Source organism: Ipomoea triloba, chromosome 1 (genome assembly GCF_003576645.1).
Source record: "Ipomoea triloba cultivar NCNSP0323 chromosome 1, ASM357664v1".
Classification (NCBI taxonomy): domain Eukaryota; kingdom Viridiplantae; phylum Streptophyta; class Magnoliopsida; order Solanales; family Convolvulaceae; genus Ipomoea; species Ipomoea triloba.
In genome coordinates this window covers 32,691,325-32,713,552 of record NC_044916.1, presented here as the reverse complement: position 1 = coordinate 32,713,552, position 22,228 = coordinate 32,691,325, and the positions used below count along the sequence as shown (strand labels likewise).

General features: G+C 36.8%; 5 protein-coding genes across 5 annotated transcripts in view; 1 reads left to right on the top strand and 4 right to left on the bottom strand.

Annotated features, from left to right (window-relative positions):
* The window catches only part of LOC116023040 (DNA repair protein RAD50), a 16,277-nt gene extending 15,153 nt beyond the window's left edge, over positions 1-1,124 (top strand). Inside the window, exons 24-27 of the mRNA XM_031263990.1 lie at positions 193-255; positions 377-510; positions 590-718; positions 830-1,124. Coding sequence (XP_031119850.1) covers positions 193-255; positions 377-510; positions 590-718; positions 830-869 — 366 coding nt within the window. The 3' untranslated portion in view covers positions 870-1,124. The remainder of the gene's footprint in view (positions 1-192; positions 256-376; positions 511-589; positions 719-829) is intronic.
* Positions 1,125-1,184: 60 nt separating this feature from the next.
* On the bottom strand, positions 1,185-3,838 carry LOC116023047 (protein THYLAKOID ASSEMBLY 8-like, chloroplastic). The gene is made up of 3 exons (XM_031264001.1): positions 3,354-3,838; positions 2,198-2,588; positions 1,185-1,601 (listed from the first exon to the last, which is right to left on the bottom strand). The coding sequence occupies exons 1-2, from the start codon at positions 3,747-3,749 to the stop codon at positions 2,199-2,201; spliced, it is 786 nt and encodes a 261-aa protein (XP_031119861.1). The 5' UTR covers positions 3,750-3,838; the 3' UTR covers positions 1,185-1,601; position 2,198.
* Positions 3,839-4,370: 532 nt separating this feature from the next.
* On the bottom strand, positions 4,371-7,210 carry LOC115996070 (serine hydroxymethyltransferase 4-like). The gene is made up of 4 exons (XM_031235219.1): positions 6,398-7,210; positions 5,265-5,655; positions 5,076-5,177; positions 4,371-4,748 (listed from the first exon to the last, which is right to left on the bottom strand). The coding sequence occupies exons 1-4, from the start codon at positions 7,082-7,084 to the stop codon at positions 4,504-4,506; spliced, it is 1,425 nt and encodes a 474-aa protein (XP_031091079.1). The 5' UTR covers positions 7,085-7,210; the 3' UTR covers positions 4,371-4,503.
* A 4,507-nt stretch (positions 7,211-11,717) lies between these two features.
* LOC116012643 (polyphenol oxidase I, chloroplastic-like) lies at positions 11,718-13,941 on the bottom strand. Its single transcript, XM_031252264.1, has 2 exons — positions 13,283-13,941; positions 11,718-13,088 (listed from the first exon to the last, which is right to left on the bottom strand). The coding sequence occupies exons 1-2, from the start codon at positions 13,939-13,941 to the stop codon at positions 11,963-11,965; spliced, it is 1,785 nt and encodes a 594-aa protein (XP_031108124.1). The 3' UTR covers positions 11,718-11,962.
* Positions 13,942-15,393: 1,452 nt separating this feature from the next.
* LOC116000043 (polyphenol oxidase I, chloroplastic-like) lies at positions 15,394-17,629 on the bottom strand. Its single transcript, XM_031240050.1, has 2 exons — positions 16,946-17,629; positions 15,394-16,757 (listed from the first exon to the last, which is right to left on the bottom strand). The coding sequence occupies exons 1-2, from the start codon at positions 17,626-17,628 to the stop codon at positions 15,632-15,634; spliced, it is 1,809 nt and encodes a 602-aa protein (XP_031095910.1). The 5' UTR covers position 17,629; the 3' UTR covers positions 15,394-15,631.
* Between the last annotated feature and the right edge of the window lie 4,599 nt (positions 17,630-22,228).

Here is a 22,228-nt window from a genome sequence, read left to right as displayed (position 1 = left end):
CCCCCCAAAAAAAAAAAAAAAAACATTCACATAAAGCATATTTTGACCCAACAGGTGCAAACCAGTAATCTCTAGGGATCACTTTGTTATATTCCTGCTTTTGCCTCCATGAGATAAAAAAATTACGGTAGTCTCTTGACTGACATTTGGAGCTGAACTTCTGTAATCATTTTTTACATGGCAATTCAATAGTTAGTGATGCAAACTGGTGATGCCGAACTTGAAATGCGAGGGAGGTGCAGTGCTGGTCAAAAGGTAATTCATGTTCATTCATATTCTTTAGCTTTTCTGGCCTATATAAGCTTGGTTGGCTCTATCTTTCTCCTCCCGTTATCTTCCACTTGTTCAATCATAATGATTTGCTGCTTATATTCAGGTCCTTGCGTCACTTATAATACGATTGGCATTAGCTGAAACTTTTTGCTTAAACTGTGGGATACTGGCACTCGATGAACCAACAACAAACCTAGATTGCCCAAACTCTGAAAGTCTTGCTGCAGCACTGCTAAGGCAAATACCATCAATATGTACATTGACATATGGGGCATTTATGTGCAAAATCTTACAGTTGTCTTTCCTATTTCAACAGGATCATGGAGGACCGAAAGGGACAAGAGAACTTTCAATTGATTGTAATCACACATGATGAGCGATTTGCTCAACTCATTGGTCAACGGCAGCATGCAGAAAAATACTACCGCATCTCAAAGGATGACCAGTAAGTCTTAATCTTCACATGTTATGAACTATGTTTTGCTAGGGAATGATGCTTTACCGGTTAGTGGGACACGATGTGGTTTTAAGAGAGCTTTTTTCCTATGAATTTCAGTCAGCACAGCATAATTGAAGCGCAGGAGATATTTGATTAAACATCACAAAATTTCTGCTAAGAGATCATCCGGCCAATGCTGAAGCAGCTGATATACTGAATACAAACACTAGTGTCCTGTTGTATCATAGGACGGACATGCTCATTCTTAGTGTCTTGATATTTAAAGCTGATGTTATGTTGGTCTTACTGTCTTAATCATGGTTTATCAGCTACTAATTGGGTCATATATCTTCTTGTACATCAGTGCATCACTGACTGAAAATAGTTCGATAACTACCAAATTTTGCTGTGATCTGCTTTAGCATTTTCTGGTCAATAAAACATAATATTTCTATAATATACAGGCAAATGCTAATTAAGGACCGCATTTTTTTTATTTTATAATAAAAAGTGTATTTGTTAGGATAGTCATAAGTATAGTTATTATTACATTCACTAGAATAGCTCACATTTTCTCTCTCATCAGATCAGCTTCTTCCACAGAGAGATACACTTCCCAGTAACTCATGAAAGCCACAACGATAAATGTAATCTGCGAATGTGTATATTTTCCACAGGCCTTGTAACTTGTGCTGTAAGTACATTCTTACAGTCAATCAGAACCTTGATAACCTTCTGTAATGGCAAGAAGCAGTAGTTTTGTAATCCCAGAAAGAAATATCTAATGCCACTTTCACATATGAAATTGCCCATGCAATCACAGAAACCAAAACTTGGAAAATTCCCTCTGCCAATCAGTGCTCCAAACTGCCTTCCCCTGCATAGTTCCCTACAAACAGAAAGTTAGAATGTGAAAAAAAAATAATAAAAAAAAAATCTTCTGAGAGAACTGAACAGGGCACCTTTATAGAGAACTGAACTACTGAAGTGCATCCAAAATTTTGGATATATGGTATGCGTCACACATTACCACAGGTAGCTTACTGTGATGCATAAACCCATCTCGCAGATGGGTGTTAAAAATGTTCAACCAATCTACAACCATCTTTCCCCATTTCTAAAATGAAGATACTATTACATGAGGTAGAAAACAGGGAGAATATCTCTACTCCATACTTTATTATCTCAAGCAACAATCCAAAATCGAGAAGCGCCTGGGGAATATGACGAGTTTATGCAATTTGGCTACATAACTAATATTTTACTCTTATCTCAAAACTAAAAAGAGCAAACTCGATTGTGTAAGTGAGCATCCGTTAAGTAAAAATTTGTGTCTGCTACAGGCTACTCAGCAAGTATTTTATACCATTATTTAAGGTAAATTTATTTATTAAATGGAAAGTTCTGAAAATATAGTTCTGAATATAGGTCCACTTCAAGCCTATTTCAAAAAAAGTGAAAAATGGAATTCAAGAGTATACAGACCTCAGCATAATCCAAATATCTCTTCTGGAGGATCATAAACATGCTGATCAGGAAAGATCTCCTCGAAGTCTTGTTTGACCCGATTCCTAAGTAGGGGATGTGGCAAAAGTCCCTTCAACAAAATTCTGAAAGGCAACTGCTCTGGTGGGTATGGAGACTTTTTCATGTCTTCGTAAATATTCATGGCATCTGCAGGCGATCCATCCCTCAAGAAGCCTCGAATAACTTCAGTAAATGTCTGTGAATCAGGAAATAAATCTTCTTTTCTCATGATCTCCCATAATTTCATTGCATCTTCCATCTTTCTGCGTCTAGCCAATGCAATAATCAAGTCCTTGTACAAATAAACATCAGGAGTGTACCAGTCTTGCTTCTGAATCACCATAAACATCTGAAGTGTGTAATTGTGTAAGCAAAAGGACTTATACCATAAGTGTTTTTAAGTAAAAATATATACAGGTCAAGTAACAAAACCATATAGAATACATGAGAAAATTTTCCAAAAACAAATGCTAAAGGAACTTGGAGATGCAAAAAATTCAAAGTCTTCAGATGATCTCCGTACGCTTGAAATAAATGATCTAGATTGACTGATTGAGCAATAGAGCAAACTAATTCTTTTTTATTCTTCCCAACTACATTTACCAAATTCAAAGAATGAGAGAGAGAGAAAAAAAAATCAATGATAAGTTGTCATTGCAAAACTAAAAGCAAACTATTACAGATAATTACTTCATCTTGTGAGGTCTTTTACGGAACAAATCATGACTTCTAAAGTCTTGCAATCTTAAATATAAATTTCTACAGCATCCGGTCAAATAAAATAACTTGTGCAGCTTCTACTTGAGCAGCCTATCTTCTTCTACAGGTACAGAGTACAGACACCACCTTATTGTAAGAAGTTAGATCAAAATATGCTCAAATGTGCTTATAAATGTTTAAAAGAGCAAAGCATAATTGATTTTAGGATAGAGCTTATCTTCGTCGTCTTTGAATTCACAAATTCAATTTAACAGTATCTTTTAAGAAATTTTCAATCAGCAAGCACTTAATAAAATGTATGGTAGAGTCATTGATCCAGACCACAGTGTTACTACTAACGCAATCCTCTAATATCGATGATCGACAAGGGGTGTTTTAGATAAAAACGATTTACCTTAACAGCAAGAGAAACCTGTTCTTGGCGTTCGAGCTCGTTGAGCACTGCAATCATGTCCAATTTGAGAAGGCGAAGCACGTGGTTTTTCACGAACTTGTCGAGCTTATCTTCGTCGTCTTTGAATCTCTTCAGGCCTTGTATCACGAACAGAGCCTCCTTCCCTATCATCTTCTTGCCTCTCCACAATGAGCCTCTAGGCCGCCCGTCGTGATACTCGCGAACAACATCAAGCCGGAAGGTCGAGAATGGCGGAAGAAACGGCGCCGCTGAGGAGGAAGAAGCAGATGAGAATTTGGAGGCGGCGGCTGAGGCGGGCGTTTGGGAGAGGTGTCTGAGGAGTACAGTTGAGAAATATACGGAGAGTTTGGACCTTGAGATTGATCTAATCGACATTTTAGCGGAAGAGACGAGCCGTGAGCGGTTGAGGACGGTGGCAGAGAGTGCGTTTCGTCAGTCGCTTAGGATTGTGCTTATTAGGCATCCATGGCCTTTGAGCTCCGAATTACCAAACTACCCTTTAATTTAAGAGTTAAAGAGTAAAATGCAACAAAAGCCACAACTTTAAAAGAATTGCAATTTGCCCCCTAAAATTACGATTTCCGGCAGTTATGACCACAATTCATCAGGCCATGTTATACTTATATTTTTAGTTTCACATACTTAAGTAAAAATAATAGAAAAATGCACCCCACACTTATAGTTATCACTTTTTATTAATCGCTTCGCTTTTGAATTAAATTGTAGGAGTCTCTACTCTCTAACACGGTCCAAAATAATAATAAAGTTTAATTATTAAGTTTAATAATGACTTTGGAGAATTGGGATATATAAGTGTGTTAATCCTAGTCATTTTTGTTTTTAGGTATTACAATTACTTGTGCATAACTCTAAGAAAAAATATTTGTTAATAAGCAATATTAGGTTGGAAATCTTGACATTTATGAAAAAAAAAAAAAAACAGAATAATTGGCTGAAAAAATTCAGTTGAGCCTTGTAATAAACTATAGGTAAAACTTACAAAAATTGGGATCACTAATCTATGTTAAAACATTATTGTTCTCTCAATCAACTAGAATTAACTAGAGTTACTTTATTTTGTTGAGCTCTAAGTAGTAAAAGATAGAAAAATGATGAAGAGAGTTCCTAGCTAGTTCTTGTACTTCATTTCAGACATTTTGAAGCCTGGCATGTCAAAGGAGGAAGAAAACTTCTCAACATCAGCCTTGAGTTGTTCAATTTCCTTGTTGTTAACAAGGCCTTTGTTGAAGTCCTTCAACAGTTTCCCATGCTCCTTCTGGATGCTCAAGGTGATGGTCACTGCTCTGTGAAGGAACTCTGAAATCTGCTCAAAGTCCTTCTCAACCAACCCCCTTGATGTCATTGCAGGAGTACCTACCATTACCAACACACACACATTAGCCCACTAATATCAAGAATATCGGGCCAGATAAAAACGTGATTTTGGGACTAGTAAATTCTACTAATACACAAAATAATGATAAATCCACAAGAGAGCTTCTAGATCCTTCTCTCAAATACTACCTACTAAACCAGATAGCTCCTGGATCCTAATAATACTAGTGGATGTCAAAAGCTGGTTGCATACTGCAAGATGGCGATGCGAGTATCGACCAATTATCAGTAGCATACAGTAATGAAGCATAATTGCAATGTGCATTACAATTGATTGGTCCAGACAAAACATATTTTAGTTCTTACCAATTCGAACCCCTCCAGGGGCCAAAGCACTACTGTCACCAAACACTGCATTCTTGTTCACAGTTATGTTGCATAGGTCACAGAGTTTTTCGACTTTGTTACCTGCAAAGATAAACCGTATTCATTGCATGAATGGTGACTTACATTCAGATGCATATTGAATTGGGAAGACTTGTATAATCAAATTACCTGTCAAACCAAGAGGGCGAAGATCCCATAGAACTAGATGGTTCTCAGTCCCACCAGTGACAATATTGTACCCTTTGCTCATCAAGTACTTTGCAACAGCAACTGCATTAGCTCTGACTTGCTTAGCATAGGCTTTAAAGCCAGGGGTCATTGCCTGTTTCAGGGCAACAGCTAAAGCGCCAATCTGGTGATTGTGGGGACCGCCCTGGAGAGAAGGGAAAACTGCAAAATTGATCTTGTCTTCAAAGTCATAAGTTGCATCCTCTGGTTGGCCCTTCTTTGGTGGCTTAGGGCCCTTCCGGTAGAATATCATACCTGATCTAGGACCCCTCAAACTCTTGTGAGTGGTGGTAGTGACCAAGTCACAGTACTCAAAAGGATCAGCAGCTTCCTACATTGAGAAATATAGGAATGGCGTGTTTCAATCAAACACAACACATTATTGATATCTATTATAGACATATACATCAAGCAATGTAAACACCATGCATTCATATAACCATTTCACTGAAAGGTAAAGGGGTTTCCAATATGATAAAATATTGGTTTTAGGCTTCTTTTTTTTTTTTTGATAACGAGACCCTAGCCAGCAAATGACCATAATGAGGTAAACCAACCTAGTTTGCCTATAGTTAACCGGCTCATACAAAGAAAGTCAATATAATAGGCCGCTCCTACTAAGAATCAAACTTGGAACATTGTGGTTGCCTGGGGTTGCCCCTGGTTTTAAGCACTTTTCCTTCTTATACCTATTCTTTCTCCATGTCGCCATGAAATATCTTGGCATATAAAAGGAATATTATGTTGAACTACGACTATGGATTTTAATAATAACAAGATTGCACCATAATGGCTACCGCAATAAAGCAACCTATTTATTTTATATATGCACGCCTACACAGATCTATCTCCAAGATAATTTATAGTAGATGGCACCAAAGAAGATTAGAAGAACATACAAACTAATATTCAATTCCCATGTTATTACTTTTGTCAGATCACATATCCAATCATAGTATTATAGTAATATATAGGAAATAAAAGTTATCATGAAGATGGAAATAATGTCAAATTTGAGCTTGCATGTGGGTTTAAAGAACAAAGAGTCAAGAATTTCAGGGTACTATATATACCTGAGCAGCAACGAGGCCACTAATGTGAGCCATATCACAGAGCAAAAGCGCCCCACATTTATCAGCAACCTCTCTCAACCTCTTGTAGTCCCAGTCCCTCGGGTAGGCACTGCCGCCACAAATGATCAGTTTAGGTCTGAAATCCAAGGATTTCTCCTCCAATTTATCGTAATCAATATACCCTGTGGTGGCGTTCACCTTATAGGGCAAACTCTCGAAGTAAATCGAGGTAGCGGAGATCTTCTTCCCCCCAGAGGTATAGTATCCATGAGTCAAGTGCCCACCGGAAGGCAAATCCAAGCCCATGATCCGATCATGCGGGTTGAGCACCGCGGTATAGGCAGCGAAATTGGCGGGGCTACCTGAGTAGGGCTGCACATTGACGCCCCACTTAGCGGGGTCAAGGCGGTAGGTCTGGAGGGCGCGGGTGCGGGTTAGATTCTCGATTTCGTCAATGAATTCGTTGCCTCCGTAGTAACGGTTGCCGGGCATGCCCTCCGAGTACTTATTGGTTAGGGCGCTCCCGAGGGCCTCGATCACGGCGAAGGAGGTGAAGTTCTCGGAAGCAATGAGCTCGATGCCGCGGCATTGGCGGCGCTTCTCCTTCTCGATCAGGTCGTGGATCTCCGGGTCCACGGTGGATAGCGCCGTGTTGCCCCATTGTGAGACGGGATCCATGGCGGCCATAGATTGGGTGCGTATATGTGCAGATTTTGGGAGAGATCAGAGGAAATGAAGTGAAAAATGGCGACTGGAGAGAATGCAGTGAGTTGAAGAAGGTAGGAGGTGGACGACTGGACGTTGCTGTTTTAAGGGAAGTGAGATCCCAGTGAATGAATCGCGGCCATCTGTTACGGAGTTTTATTTTATTGTTGTTGGAAATTTTTATGGTGTGTATAATATAATTTTGGAAAATAACATTTTGTTATTCAATTAGTTACGAGAAAATATGTATGTCATGTAGTGCGATAAATCTCACCTTGTAATATTCTGACTGACGACAAAGGGCTACAATAAACTAAATACTTGTTTAATCAAACTTATGATATTGTGATTACTAAGTCAATAAGGTGATCAACTTGGCTGGAATTGTTATTCATTTATTTGGCATTAGGAGTGTTAATCCACCATTTTAAACGTTACAGAATATAATCATGTATCGCTATTTTATAAGTGTGATGATTTTAGTCCTTTAATAAATGAAAACACAAGAAAGCAATAAGGTTTATAATATTTATAGGCATTTTAATATTTTGGGAGAAATATAATGACAAAATATAAATTGAATAATTCTTACACTTTTGTTAGGCAAAAAATTAAAATGATCACAGCGTTAAGTATGTTTTGTACCTTTTGACAATATGGAGCAAACTGAAGAATTGTGAATATTTGAGGGACAAATTATAATAAAGAGATAATAAATTTAAGAAAAATGTTCCCACTTCTACAATTACCACTCTTAGATTAAAAATAATTGTTTTTTTTTTAGAGATTACAGATGAAAATAACATGTCAATGAGTGATTGATAATGGATGATAATTGTAATGGCCGATCTTGTGTTTGAAATATTGTGATTACTAAGCTAACTGTTAGATTAAATTAGCTAGATTACCCTTCAAATGAATTCCGTTAAACACAATTATTTGCAGTGCAATTGACCAATAAATTAAAGACATGATCCCTTTTATGGATTAAGACCCGTGAGACGGTCTCACACAACTGTTATCCTATATTGAATCCGATCCCACCCTTCTCAGCTCATTTCCGAACCAAATTTGAACATGGGAAGAAATTAATATAACTCATGCTCATTTCTCGTGGTAGTAATAATTTGCTTTTACAATAATAATAAAAGTGTATATATATTGGAATTAAAATTCACTTCTTATGTTTTGTGATATCATCATCTTGCATGACGTATATGTCTGTATAGTATGTAAAGAAGAAAAAAAAAAGTAGTCCATATATATGTATGTATTATTGTTGGATGGAGGCGCGTGCATTCATGCATGATATGGTGTTCAGATCAAAGGTTTGCATCGTCAAATTCAGATCCATGTGAGCTGGGAGATATAATATCGGGAGTGCCTATTTCTTCATTATTCCATTCCTTCGCACCCGTATAATCAAAGAAAAAGAAACCTGCATATATTATCCAAAAATATTATATCTGTGCCTTAATTTCCTAATCGTGATAAACATGTGTATATCAAATAAGCAAAAAATATATATATAGCAGATGAGATCGAAGAAGTTAGTTTTCTCTGAATTAAGTATTATATATATCTCACCGCCGCCATTGATGGTGCCTCCTGCTTCTGGTTTTGGGATGAAGCGAAAGCACTGTGCAGAAGAAAGGAGGAAGGAAATGACCAAAAGACACAAAATAGCCTTCTTCTGCAACATTATTATATTTTTGGGGGATCGGAGAATATAATGAATTGAAGTAGCAATTAAGTATATCATATCGTCCAATATAATCTCGAATTTTATAGTAGAAATTAGAAAACTAATCGGCTCAAGACTTCCAAGTCAAAGCTTGTGCTTCTGTGTTTATACTTGTGCAGTTACAGATAATTATATGTAAATTCATTTAGCCCTTCGGTTAATGTGGTATAGAATTAGCCTCTAAGTTACATATGATTATTTTAACTCCTAAGTTATGTGGGAGTTACTTAATAAAGTGAACGATTCGGTCCTAAGACTAAACTTACAACTTAGGGGTTAAAAGATGATTACATATATAATATATAATTCACGATTAAGTTTGTACGACGGGTATAATAGGACAAAAATGTATTTTTTTTTTGATTAATTAAACATATTTGAAACATAACATATATATGTATTAACTAGTATTGATACAATAATACGGTAATAATAATTAAATTCTTGAATTTTCAAATGGTTACATCAATATATTAACGTTGTGATGTTGATATGGTACATAGATTTCTTGAGTACTAAAATGTTGGGTCCTACGTATTCTGTTTAAGAGATAAATATATGGAAAAATTCAAAAATTACATTGAAGTACATAGAATTCCAAATATCTATGGCGGATTCTATTTGGAAGTCTTTCCAAATTTATTTCAAGACTTGGACTCCATCTACACCACAATAGGCGGAATCAGACGTCAACTCTTTCCAATTCAAATTGTTCAATTTTTTTTGGTAAATTTACAGGGTCTTTCTCTCCGTGAGAAGGGGAATCATCCGGGAGGCACGGGAGCTGGCCTAGGGGAATCATCACTTGTGGGAATTCAACCCGGGTTCTCCCGAAATTCCTCCCCACAAAGAGAGCTCACTTGCCACTTGAGCTACCCCACTGGATTTCAAATTGTTCAAATTGTATGTTCATAGTTTAGTTTTTGCACATTTTGATTATATTAGGACTTTGTTGGAGCAGTAGTGAATGGTATATCAACAAGCAAAGTAGGATAATATCAAATATTATTTAAACTTTGGGTTACATTTGTATGAGATCCACCACTAATCTTTATTCATGAGACATGTCAGGTTGAGTCGAGTCAACATGCAGATATCATACTTATATGCTCAAATTTAATACTAATAAAGAATAAAGTGTTTGTTACTTATAAGGGAAAATTAGTTTTACATGCGCATTGTACGAATGAGCTAATGCTTAATGTTTATATTTAAATAAGTATTTCAAAATATATCAATACAAAATCATATAAGATAAATTCATACATAAGTATGTAATTGAATGTCAAATTTGATCCATAACCACGAACCTCAGCATATATCTTAGCCCTTCGTTTTTTTGCATGCACCAATTTACCAATTATGATATTACAAACTAAAATAGTCATATCTGATCAAGGTGACTCAATGAGTGACAACTAACCTCCAACAAGCTGAAATCAATGTCAATTAAAGATAATTGTACTAACAAGATTAATATTTTAATTTGTACTTTTTCATTTTAGACATTTTGATAATTAATTATATTTAGAGAAAATTGATTATATTTGTGACAATCAATACTTATTATTATTATTTTTTTACAATGCATTAATTTATTTATGATTTATAAAAATATATTTTTTAAGAAAATTATAAATAATATATTAATAGAAGTTATGAAATGTTTGTAAGGGTGTATTCAATTTAAAATTTTGATAGACTTCTTTTTGTAGGCATTTTAATATGAAAAAGTTTTTAAAAGTCTAAATGTTTGTTCTATAGATATTTATAGACTCTGAAATTTTAAAAGATTCTAGGAAAGTCTACAAGAACTTTACAAAAGTCAATTAAAATCTATTACTTTAATAGTAGTTGAGAGTCTTTAAAAGTCTTGATTGAATACACCCTTTAAGTAAATTACTATATAGTGTGATTAGTGATGCCGTCTCTATTACAATTCCAAATGAGTGTTCATAAGGTTGAACTTCAATGTTGAGAACATTTCAAAAAAATATAGGAGTACAGCCTAGTGTCATTAGATGACAAGGTAATATATTCAATTACGTAATATATTTAATTTCTAACTTAAATAAATAGCCAAACAAAACATATAATTCCAACATTGATGTCGGTTAAGTCTTTCCGCGTTTATCTCAAGACGTGGACTCCACCTACACCATAATTGGCGGAATCAAACGTGAACCCTTTCTAAATTATGTTCATAGTTTAGTTTCGAGCATTTAGATTATGGACTTCACCATGTTATTCTATTAAAATTTGTGGTTGATCGAATGATATGTGATTTGGCTAGAAATAAATTCGTGTCTATTTAATATAGCATAGAGTGCTCTGATGTTTTGTCATTCTCTCAGAATATGGCATGTAACATGCAATTACAAGCGACTAGACATTAGCACTATATATATAATTAATAAGAATTTAAGCAATCAACAAGAAGTTTAATGCAACGATAACTAAAGAAGATAACAACACAAACACATATTAACAAGCAAGATGATAACATGAAATAATTAAGGAAACAACACTCATGTTAGGGAGCATAAATAATCAACTAGATGCAAGCAAACCTATAAGATTACTGATGGAGATTGCAGAAATTCAATAATCAAGGGATTGAGAGAATGCACATAAAGTATCTTAGCCTACCAGCCATTCACGTGAGCAATTAAACAAGCATTAGAATTGAACAAGGCAATGTATCAATTCAAGTCAAAGTGGATGAAAAAGTTAAAAGATTCTCACTTCTAACATAACACAATCACTAGTTATCAATATTTTATTTTAACCATATCTTAGTGTAAGAGTACACCATGCGTGTTCATATCTCAGAGTAGCAACAAAAATAAATTAAAGAGTTACTAGATAGGATAATAATAACAATAGGATGACGTTACTAAAACAACAAGATAGACTTCATATATAGCCATTACAATTGGTGCATGCATGCATGTACAACTTTATTGAGGATAGGAGTACGTACGTACTAGTAGCAGATAGCGGCTGCTGATATCAATACCTCATACCTATTTACTACGTAATAATGACAGCCAAACCCCGACTGCATATATATAAAACACACATACTACATCACTCGATCAGCTCAGCTCTGATTTTTATTTGGCAGAATACTCAATGGCGATGCTGCTGACATTCACCACGCCGCCGCCGACGGTTGGAACCAAAGTCACCAAAATTGTATCTTCGTCTTCCGCACCCAAATCCGCCAGCACTTCGTTCAGTCCCAACCTCAACGACGTCGTCGTCTTTGTGCTACTTTGCTGCTTCTGCGGCAAGTGAGCGAATCCTCCTACGTATTGAGGCTTGTCCTTCCCGCCCGCCGGCTGCTCATCGTCGTTCACGTACACGTCGAACCTCACGTACTGATCCGCCGACACCTCGATGCCCCCGATCACCAGTACCTCTTCTTCCTGCCCCTTCTCGTCCTCGGTTCTCGAAGTCTTGGACCGGGCGACCTTCACCTGGACCGCTTTGTCCAGTGTCACCGGGAACACGTCCGCGACGGATAGCGCGGTCGAGGCGGCCGCCAGGCCGGCCGTGCTCGAGGCGGCGGGCTTGCTGTTCGTCCACGGAAGGGCGGAGGGTTGGTATTCGTACCCCATTTTCGCGTTGTCGAGACAATCTTTGACGTAGACCCGGACGGGATTCTCGTTCTCGTCGTAGAACAAGAAGGACGCATCTAACCACGCGTCGTCCGTGAAATTCTTCCCGCCGAGCTGTTGTTGCCAGATCACCCACATGCGGTCCACGTTGGCATGGTGAGAGTAAAACAACGGGTCTCGACCGGCCGAGTAGAAATTCCCCATATCCTCCCCGTTCGGCTGGTTCACCGAGTCCCCGACCCATCTGTGAACCGGAGTGTGAGGGATGTTCTCCATAGAGCCTTGCCCCGGGTCAGGTGCATCGCCGGCGACGTACTTCTGTCCCATGAAGAGGTCGGAAGTGGTGGCGTTGGTCACCATGGAACGGTACATTGCCACTAAGTTTTCTTTGATGAGTTCGTCGTCGGTCAAACCTCTGTCACTCCCCGCGTAATTGAGATCAATAATGGCGGGAGGGAAGTAGTTTGCGTTACGGTTGGCATCATAGAGCGAAGAAGTTGAGGTCATGAACATATTGGGCATGGTCATGCCACTTTCGTTGTCCCAATTCCAATAGGGAAGGGCGAAGGTGGGGTCATTAATCAGCTTTCCCAATATCTTCTCGTAGAAGTACAAGTACCTTTTAACAATTACGTAGTAATTAGGAAAATATTTATTATAATTATGCAAAAGCATGCACAACTAAAAAATGTGTAAATAGCAACCATTTTTTGATAGGTTAAGTAAATAGTTATGAACAGCATTCTAATAGAGTCAGAAATTCTAATAGAGTCAGAAGTACTAAAAGAAAAATTAATTTAATTGTAATGGTACCATCTATGGAAGGGAAAGAAGAGCCAGGAGTTGTGAACTTGGATAACTTCCGATGGGAAATCGACTTGCTGATATCCGGCGTTGCAGTAAGCGCAGTGAATGTTGGCCTGCTGAGTAAAGCTGTGGGGATGAGAAGGATCCAGGTTCCTCATAGCCGAAAGGGCGGCTTCGTACTTGGCTATAAATTCATCGCTCGCCAAGTGCGCCGGAACCCTAGTCCGCATCGCGCCGTCGGCGGGGAGCTGGTAGTCCGAGATAGTCACAGCCGGCACAGGGGGGCAGCACGTGTCAGGGACGTCAGCGTTATCAGGCAAATCCGTGGGATAATGGCATTTGGTTACATCCGGGGCTTGAATGGCGGTGTCTGCGGCGGAGGCAATAGTGGTACCGGCGAGATTAGCGACACCGTACAGCCCACCGATGCCGAGAAGAACGTTTCTCCGGTCAATGTTCCTCGAAAGTGAGGGGGCATTATCGTCACTGTTATTATTAGGGTTGGCTGATCTGCATGAAATTAGTCTGAGCCTGGTTTGGTTTGGTTTCTTGCGGAGCAGAAACTGGGATGGGGCGGAGAAGAAGAGAGGAGAATTCGGCGAGTTGGGAGAAGAAGACGAGAACGCCGCAAGGCATGGGAATGTAAGAGTAGTAAAAGAAGCCATGGCGGACTGCAAATTAAAATCTGAAAGCGTCGATACTATATAGCAGGTTAATTAATTAGGGTGTAGACCCCGCACGTACACTTGGTAGATGGTAAGTAATTATATTGGCTCTTCAAAATGGAACGTCAAAGGTCCAACAACAGTAGGTACAATCTGTTTCAATAGATTGATAAAATATGTATGGACATATACTATATTATAACATAGTCAGTAGTAAATTAAGAGTTTTTCAGTGAATTGAATGCGATGATATCATGTACTAGTTCTGATCTCTAGTTGTTTTACTTGATGAGTCGCAATAATTTATCTTGTTCACTATGTTTTTGGAGTTTAAGTAGTATTTTTATTCCACTATCTCAAATTTTGCACCATATTTTTACTCTCTTTTTAAAAATTTTGATGTTTTACATATTTTTAAGAACTCACATGATAAAATATAACGGGTCACACTTGTATGAAACCGTCTCACGGATCCTTATTCGTGAGACGGGTCAGGTCGAGTCAAATCACCATGCAAATGTCATACTTATATGTGCAAATATCATACTTATATGCTCAAATATAACACTAATCAAGAATACAATTTTTGTTACTTATAAGAGAAAAAGTAATACATTTTTCATAATAAGTAATGTTGACAAGTGTCCCTTACTTATAAGGGCAAATATAATACTTTTGAGGAAAAAAGTAATACTTTTAAATTGAAATGTAAAAGTATTGTATTTTCTCTTAAAAGTATTACATTTACCCTTATAAGTAACAAAAATTTTATTCCTAATTAGTATTACATTTGAGACATTTATGCATATAAGTGTTACAATTGCATATTGACCCGACCCGACTCGTCTCATAGTGAGACAGTCTCACACAAGTTTTTGCGAAATATAACATATCATTTATTAGCACGTCCAGAAGTACAAATAGAGAATTCATAGAATGGAGCTCGGTTCAAATATCTATATACTGCAAAGTTAATGTACTATATATGAATATGATTTATCACATGTGCGGAGGAATGATAAATTATGGTAGTTGCAACGCTCTCGGGGACCCGCCCTTACTTACCACTTCCCAAAATCTGGGTAGGTGATCCCCAAACAATGTGAAGCTTCTTTTCTCCTGCACGGTCCTTTTCACAGAAAAAGGATCTCACTCCTACTTAGTAAAGGAAATAATTGAAGTATATATATCTCGTTCCAACAAAAAATTTAAATTGATAATTAGATTACACATATCTATTTTTATATCATATGCTATTTTCTAGACAATAATTTATAAGAAATGATTTTTTTTTTAAAAAAAAACTTTTAAATTGTGAATATAGAGTTATGAAATTGTACCTAAATTATAACAACCCCAATAATCTCATCAGAACCAAAGAAAATTATTAAAAAATAAAAAAAAAATTAGGTATGGCCAGCCGGGAAAAGATTTATACATACACCATTGTAGTTGGATCAAATATGAATGCATTGCATGTAAAAGTTTATTGAGGATAGGAGTAGTAGTAGCAACGGCTGCTGATATGAATATCTCATAGCAAGCATTAGCTACATATTACTACGTGATTATTGAACACAACCAACCACATTAAAACTCGAAAACCATAACTAACGTAACACAAACCAAAGACACAGACTGACGACGACGAATCGCTCAATATTATGAGTGGATTAGCTCTGATGGATTTTTATCGCGCAGTGTACTGAATCCTGATGCTATCCACATTGACGACGGGGCCGCCGAGTTGGGGAGCCAAAGTCACCAGAATGGTGTCGTCGTCTTCCGCGCCCAAATCCTCCAGCAAATCGTTCAGTCCCAACGTCAACGACGTCTTCATGGTCGAGCTACTTTCCTGCTTGTGCGGCAAGTGAGCAAATCCTCCAGCATATTGAGCCTTGTCTTTCCCGCCGTCCGGCTGGTCAGCGTCGTTCAGGTACACGTCGAACGTGGAGTACTGATCCGTCGCCACCTCGATCCCATCAATCACTAGTTCCTCTACTTCCTTCTCCTTCTCCGCCTTAGTCCTGGAAGTCTTGGGCCTGCTCACCTTCACCTGAACCACCTTGTCAAGTTTCACCGGGAACACATCCGTCACAAACGGCGCATTCGAGGCGGCCGCCGCTCCGGCCGTGTTTACCGGGGAAGGCTTGCTCCTCAGCCACGGAAGGGAGGAGTAGTCGTAATCGTACCCCATAGCAGTGTTATCAATACAATCTTTGACGTAGACCCGGACGGCCTGCCCATTCTCGTCGTAGAATAAGAAGGAAGCATTAAGCCAGGAATCATCGGTGAACTCCTGTCCGCCGAGCACTTTTTGCCAGATGGCCCACATGCGGTCCACGTTGGCATGGTGAGCGTAAAACAAGGGGTCTCGACCGGCTGAATAGAAATTGCCCATGTCCTCACCGTTTGGCTGGTTCACAGAGTCCCCAACCCATCTGTGAACCGGAGTATGAGGTATATTCTCCACGGACCCTTGCCCCGGGCTAGGTGCGGTACCCGTCACGTACTTAGCTCCCATGAAGCTCTCCGCAGTGCCCGCATGTGTCACCATCGAACGGTAAACTGCCACTAAGTTTTCCGCGATCAGTTCATCGTTGGTCAGACCTCTGTCTTGCCCTTTGTAATTGAGATCAACGACGCTCGTAGAATAGTTGTTTGGATTACGGTTGACATCATAGAGCGGAGAAGTTGTGGGCAAGAACATACTGGGCGTGGTCATGCCGCTTTGGTTGTCCCAATTCCAATAAGGCAGGGCGAAGGTGGGATCATCAATCAGCTTTCCCAAGATCTTCTCGAAGAAGTACAAATACCTTTAAAAAAAAAAAAAGATTATTACTTACATATGGCAAAGACGGTCTAGTGGCACCAGATAGCAACTACATTGTTGACTTATTAATTCGGCTTTTTGTTTGATATGGACATCCTAGCTAGGTTGGTTTACCTGCCTCCAAAATAATGAATTTTATAATTTAATTAAGATGATTTAAATGGTACGTACCATCTATGGAAGGGGAAGAAGAGCCAGGAGTTGTGAATTTGGATCTCTTGGGAGGGGAAACCGAATTGTTGATAACCGCCGTTGCAGTAAGCGCAATGAATGTTGGCCTGTTGAGGAAAGCTGTGGGGGTGAGTCGGGTCCAGGTTCTTCATTATTGTAAGGGCGGCTTCGTACTTTTTTATATATTCCTCGGAGGCGAATTGTGCCCGAACTCTTTTGCGCATCGGGTCGCCGGTGGGAATCACGTAGTCCTGCACGTCATCCGTCGGCACAGGGGGGCAGCACGTGCCAGTGATGTCAGCGTTAGGCGGCACATCGCTGGGGTAATGACATTTGCTTACATTCGGGTAATGAATGGCCACGTCCACATCTGCGGCCGAGGCAAAAGGGCTGCCGGCGAGATTGGTAACGCCGTAGAGCCCCCCGAGGCCGAGAAGAACGTTTCTCCGGTCAATAATCCTTGAAGCGGCCGAGGCCGAGGCCGCATCGTCACTGCTGTTATTATTATTAGGGCTATTATTGGATTTGCATGAAACTCTGAGCCTAGTTTGGTTACGTTTCTTGTGGGCCAGAAGCTGGGATGGGGCGGAGAAGAAGAGAGGGGAAGTCGACGAGTGGGAAGATGATGATGAAGAAGAAGACGAGAAGGCAAGGCATGGGGACGAAAGAGTAAAGGAAGCCATGGCTAGCTGATTGTAAGCTTAGTGTATAGCTGGTTACGGTGGCACCACCTTTATATACTGCAAATTTAGCTACTATACGCATGATTTACTAATAAAATATTATTGCATTCTAATTAGGGAATCTCGATCGCTATCTCTATATATATCTCCATTGATAAACATAACATGTGTCTTGCTTGCACGAGTTACTAAGTTAATTAATGTTTAGGTGATAAATTGCAAGCAAGAATGCAAGATTAAACTCACATAATGTGATAATTTTTTTATTTTAATGCTCCTAAATTAAACTTACACAGCGTGATAATTTAATGCTCGTAGAGATGCACCTTGATCTTCCCACATAATAAATCGTGGAATAATCACTCTACTTGATTTTACCCCTTTAGTGAGAGAGTCCACCTTTTGTGGGAAGGACAAATTTACAAATTCAATTATTACACACTCTCAACCATATTTACCACTTCAAAACTAGGTAGGTAATTCGCATTGTAAATATTCATTTTTCCTCTTATCCGATATGATCTATAATTATTTTCTTACAAGTAGTTAATTCTTTAATACTCTCCATGCCCGTCCTACTTACTATTTATTGGTCAAATCAATTATTTCTTATTTATTTATTTCCTTAAATATTTGTTACTTATTTTTAAATTTTATTATTTTTGTGTTTTAATAGTAGTTTTAGTGTAGTTTCTAAATATATAAATTTTGTGTATTAATATTAAACTTAATATTTTGAAAAATCAAATTAAAAATAAATTCAATCAAGTCTCGTTAAGTGAATCAGACAATAAAATGTGAAGGATGGAGTAGACCTGGCAATTATCGACACGACCCGTTAACACGACACGAAAATAACGGGTTAGTGTTTAGCCTTAACATGTCCCGGGTCGTTAACGGGTTGACCCGTTAAGAACCCGTTATGTTTTCGTGTCTTAACAGGTCAACCCGTTTAACCCGTTAATATTATCGTGTTAACCCGTTTACACGAACCCGTTTATACAGACACGTTTAGAACCCGCTAAGAACCATTGACATTTAGGTAAGAACCATTGTCTTTACAAAATATATCATGAACATGATTAAGAATGAATTTACTACATTAGGCCAAGATCATACACCAATTATTGATGTTCGACAATATGAAATTTGAATGTTTATTGTGTTCAATTTTATTCTAAAAACTAGTATGAACTTCTTTAATTATGATTTTTGGATGTTATTTTATAATTTTATGAATGTTATAAATTGAATATTTTTTTAGTTTGTTATATGGATTGGATTGTATGTTTTATTTCTTTTTTATATAATTTAACTTTAAATTTTAGTTTTTAATATATCAATAGATTTAGCGGGTTTAAACGGGTTTCGTGTCATATCGTGTCGACACGATCCGAAACCCGTTAACAATACGTGTCTATCGTGTCAACCCGTTTAACCCGTTAACAATTTGTGTTCGTGTACGTGTTACAATTTTGAACCCGTTAACCTTAACGTGTCATGTTCGTGTTTAGCCTTATCGTGTTCGTGTCGTTATCGTGTCGACCCGTTAACGAACCCGTATACACGAATTGCCAGGTCTAGGATGGAGTAATAAATATTTATTTGGATGACGTTGCATTTAGCTTATAAGTAAATTTCAGTCAAAATCCCTAATCTTTTTTGGGAATCAGAGAATCAGAGATGCATGGGAGACTAAAATATATATTGCAAAAGCATGTGGCGAACTATACGGTCTTGGTTCTTCACAAATAGAGTATTATATAGTTCCACTTGTGGTTCATTTCCCCTCTCGTTCAACTGACCACCATTGAGCTTGGGTTTAAAAAACACGTTTGTTTTAAAGTATAATTGTATAAATGAAGAGATATATACCCATGATGAGAGTTTTCCAATATAAAACTAAACACTGAACTAATTAATCAAAATTTAATATCAAAATTACAATATCCCAAGCTTAGATCTTTAAAAAAAAAAAAAAAAAACTTTTTTTTCCCTTTTGGTGGTATAGGACAGACGGTCTAAAAGGTTCAATGAAGGTTTATATCTAGAGCAGGTTTTCTTAGGTTGTCTATAAATTAAAAAGACAAATAGATTGCTTCCATGGGACACCGAACACTAGTACATAAATGATCAAAACTTGTAACATTTTAGTTATCAAGTCAACATGCTTACCAACATTGGTACATAAATGATAATAAGCGGCGTCCACCTAATGAAACACGCATGGGATGCTTTATATATCTAGAAAAGACAAAGACAAATGGGTCAACCTACTAAAACACAAAGAGTTAATATCACCTCCACTAAGGTCTTAGCCAAATGGGTAATATTTAAATTACTAGATATAATAATTATGTGCTTGCTTCTATTACCGGTGCGACAGTGCTCGGTTTCATCGAGTTTATAGAAAGATGACAAAATCTTAAATGAATTTGATCGATGAAATCAACATATTTGTTAAACAATTTAAATTAAAATTTATTTATATTTAATTCGATTATATAGTAAATGAACGAGTTTGAGCACAAATTTTAAAGTTTTAGACAAATCCTTATTAATTTTGTCATTTAAGTTTATGAGTTTATTAATTTACACATTAAGAAACTTGTTTAAAACTCATTTAAGTATACAAAGAAATATTAGATTTTGCTAATAAAAAAACAAATGTTTCATAATAATTTTTATTATAATTTAAAAAATAATAAATAATTTATTTAAAGATCATTTAATGTTGATTTTTTTAATGAGATGGCATTACCTCATTTACCACTAATAATGTATTGCAGTATACATCGCATCAAATATTTTTTCAATTATTAAATATAATAGTGGGCTTTGAATCCTTTGAATTAAACGACCATGACCTTAATTTTTATGACTTATAGTACGATTGATTAATGCATAAGTACCAATAAATTTTTTAAAAAATCACTAAAAAATTATATATATAGTACAACATCAAAAACATGTTTTCAAAGCATTTTTCTAATTAGCTTATAAGCTCCCCTCCACCCTTTCCGTGAAAGATTCCACAATAACCTAATCAACTTGAAACGTGCGTGTAATGTAATTAATGAATCACAGGATTTTAGGAATCTTTGCACATTACTAAATCGATACTAAAAAGATTTACCTATTAATAGAAAAGTTTAGAATATTCTCAAAAAAAAAAAAAAAAAAGTTTAGAATTGAACTTAGGGGATTTTGAGATTTTCCATGAAACAAGTTGACCCACCCACTAAAGATGAAAGTAGGTTAAGTCTAGTCCAGTTTTGAAAAATTAGGCTTGAGTCTGTATTTTTCTATTGATAAGATAACATGTGTCTTGCTTGCATGTGTTATTGAGTTAATTTTTAGGCAATAGATTATGAACAAGAACACAGGATTGAACTTTACAGTCGTAGTGTGATATATAGTACAGTTTCACATTCGTGGAGTGTCTCATTGTGACACCTTGATCCTCCTACATAATAAGTTGTGGAAAAACCGCGACAATTTACCCCTCTAGAATTCAGTGAGGCACTCCGATGAGGTATTTCACATTTTGTGGGAATGACAAATTTACAAATTCAATTATTACACATTCTCAACTTTATTTACCACTTCAAAAACTAGATAACTTAGTTAATTCACATTGTAAAGATTCATTTGTCCTCTTATCCGGTCTGATTTATAATTATTTTCTTACAAGTAGTTAATTATTTAATAATAAATATTTATCATTTATGTGGATCACTTAGCTTATAAGTTAATTTTAGTCAAAATTTTAAAACTCCTAATTTTTTTTTTGGGAATCGGAGCATAGATGGGAGACAAAAAAAAAAAATGCTCCATCTGTCACATCTTGCATGTCATATTTACTATTTATTGGTCAAATCAACTATTTTTTCATTGCTTTTTTTTTAGTAAATTTTAATTATTTTAAATTTGATTTTTGTGTTTAATAGTCCTTTTAATGTAGTTTATAAATATATAAATTTTATATGCTAATACTAAACTTAATATCAAGAAAAATTAAATTTAACTTTAATCAAATCTCATTAATTGAATCAGACAAATAAAATAAGATGAATGGAGTATATTGCAAAAGCATGTGACCAACTGTACGGTCTTGGCTCTTCCCAAATATTATATAGATTTTTGGGAAGCAGAGATGGGAGACTGAAAAATATGAGTTCTACTATTATATCTATTCTTATTTTATTCTCTTATTTTTACTTTTTTTTTACGTGGGAATAGATGATAAGTTATGTTCATCATGTGAATCTTAAAAAAAATGTTAATATTAACATTTTGTGAGAGGAAATAAAAGTTAAGAGTAAAATTTGATACTAGAAGTACTATTTTTCAAAAAAAAAAAAAAAACATATTGCAAAAGCATGTGGCTACTGTACAGTCATGGATCTTCACAAATATTATATAGGATTGCGTAATGCAGTACCAATAAATATAAAATAAAATTCACGAAAACATTTATCATTTATATACTCCGTATAACACAACATCAAAAACATGTTTCAAAGTGGGAAAACATTTTTATAATCAACAACTTATATGAGCTACCCCTCCCCCCCCCCCCCCCCCCCCCCCCCCCCCC